Source organism: Trypanosoma rangeli, assembly GCF_003719475.1.
Source record: "Trypanosoma rangeli strain AM80 chromosome Unknown Tra_15.4_contig_00585, whole genome shotgun sequence".
NCBI classification, from domain to species: Eukaryota; Euglenozoa; class Kinetoplastea; order Trypanosomatida; family Trypanosomatidae; genus Trypanosoma; species Trypanosoma rangeli.
The window spans coordinates 5852-7870 of record NW_021706332.1 but is presented as its reverse complement, the minus strand read 5'-3'; the positions used below and the strand labels follow the sequence as shown (position 1 = coordinate 7870).

At 56.7% G+C, this 2019-nt stretch overlaps 1 protein-coding gene across 1 annotated transcript, besides 2 other annotated features; it reads left to right on the top strand.

Moving 5' to 3' along the window:
• Positions 1-430: 430 nt before the first annotated feature.
• Positions 431-1048, top strand: TraAM80_09446 (uncharacterized protein; the record flags this gene model as incomplete). The annotated part of the gene is made up of 1 exon (XM_029386127.1): positions 431-1048. One exon carries the CDS (start codon positions 431-433, stop codon positions 1046-1048), a length of 618 nt encoding a protein of 205 aa, XP_029234014.1.
• Positions 1049-1065: 17 nt separating this feature from the next.
• Positions 1066-1084: a microsatellite.
• Positions 1085-1665: 581 nt separating this feature from the next.
• Positions 1666-1691: a microsatellite.
• Between the last annotated feature and the right edge of the window lie 328 nt (positions 1692-2019).

Below are 2019 nucleotides of genomic sequence, written 5' to 3'. Positions count from 1 at the left end.
CGATATAAATTGGGGTGTGAATTTATATTTATTTGTGCCGGTGGTACCGTGCGGGCTGAGTTTTCCCTCTCCGTGAGCTCGGGGAGCTGCTGCCCTTTTGTTTCTTCTCTCTGCCCTGGCGGTGCTTGCGCTGCTCTGCGGCTGCTCCTCCGTGTGCGGGGCGTCGGCGCCATCGAAGTTTTATGCGGTGGAGGTGTCGTGTCCGAACGGTGAAAGAAAATTAAGTTGGCGTGTTTCTGACAGGAATACCTCTTGGACGTTGTGCCCGGAGCCGGTGGATTATCATGGGCCTTTTACTGCCCATACGTCCAGTAAAACCAGAATTGACAGTGACTCCATCTGCGTATTTGCTGGATCATTTTATTTCCCCGTCAAGGAGACTAAATGCTCTCCACCTTCAGCAGGGGAGAACAGTAATGTTGTTGCGTTCATGATGGACTGTACGGCGGAAGACGACAGTCCACTGCACAAGCTGGCGAACGGCAAAGCCGTCGCTTCCGCTGGAACTGGTGGCGATCCACTTGGGAAGTCGGGCGAGTGTGAGTTAAAAGCTTCCGATAAATTAGCGGTGGGAGAGAGGCCTGGATCCCAAATTTCTGGAGGCCAACCGTCGCCATCACAAAAAGCAACGTCATCTTCGGCAGGAACTCCGCAGGACGGTGCTTCGGCCAGCGGCAGTGCGGGTGCTGGAGTCTTTGCTGCTTCTGCTGGGCAGCCAGGCAGTACCGGATCCACGGGGAGTCAGGAAACATTAACATCATCGGCTGACGGTGCGGATCCACCAAAAGCCGTAGCAGACAGCGGGACACATGCACACGGTGCGGCGCATGCACCTTCGGCCTCCGCGCAACCATCCGGCACGTCCACTTCCGACACTCTCGCCGGCGGCGATGGTGAAAGCGCCACTACAACCACGACCGCCAGCAGCCCCAGTGGTGGGAAACATGCAAAGGGCAACGCGGACGGCTGCGGCACGCCCACTGTGTGGGCGCGTGGCACACTGCTGCTGCTGCTGACGGCTGCTGTTGTCTGTGCTGCTGGGGATTGACTGCTGCAGGGCAACCGCACACACACACGCACACACCCTGGCGGGGCGACGCAGAGTGTTTGTGCACCGAGTTTGCGTGTGGTCTCTGTGGGCCAACTCCTCTCCTGTGCTTTGAGGGGTACTCCTTTGCTTTTTTCTTTTCACTTTTGTTTCAATGGTCGTTTGCTACACACATCCCAATGGGTGGCGCCCCTTCCCCTCCTGTTTGCCGCTGCCATCAACACACACGCGGTGCCTGCCTCGTGGCTGTGCGTTGCACGGACCGCCCAAACGAGACACGAGGCCGCGGAGACCGTGACGGGTAACCGTGATGCGTGAGTGTGGCTAGGGATTTATTTTCTTTCCGTTTCTTCTATGCAATGAATACACAAATACACCCACACACACTCCTCTTGTGCCTTTGGACACGTGAGGAAAAAACGCTTGCCGAGGTAATTTATTTATCTTTTTTTGTTTTTGTTTCCGCCAGTAATTTTCCTGAGCCTCCACTTTAATTTTTTCTTTTTTTTCTTTGGTAAATCACTGCGGATTACTTTTAGTTTGCGCCGTGTTCACCGCTGTCGTTGCGTGTCTCCGTGTTGTGTTTGCTGCCGCTGCTGGCTGTGCCGCTGACATGCCTTCATTCTTCCTCTTCTTCTTCTTCCATCTAGAGGCACCGGTAGTTCACGAGCAGGATTCTTCAGGTTTTCCGCAGCGATGGCACGGGAGTGACGGGGTGTCCGCCCGCCGCTTTGAAGGCACCCGCTGCGGAGGGAGAGAATGTGCGGGGTGTGCGGCGTGTCTTGCTGCGAGTGTGTGGGGCACCACCCATCGCAGCCTGCAGTGCGGCGTGGTGCGGATCGGTGAGGGCAAATATGCGGCAGCGGCAGACTGTGCGGTGGACGTGGATCTGCCCGGTCCTTCGCGTTGCGGGTGTGTGGGTGCGCTGTGCGGCTTGCTTCTCCTCCGCGTGTCTTTCGCCCTTGCACGGT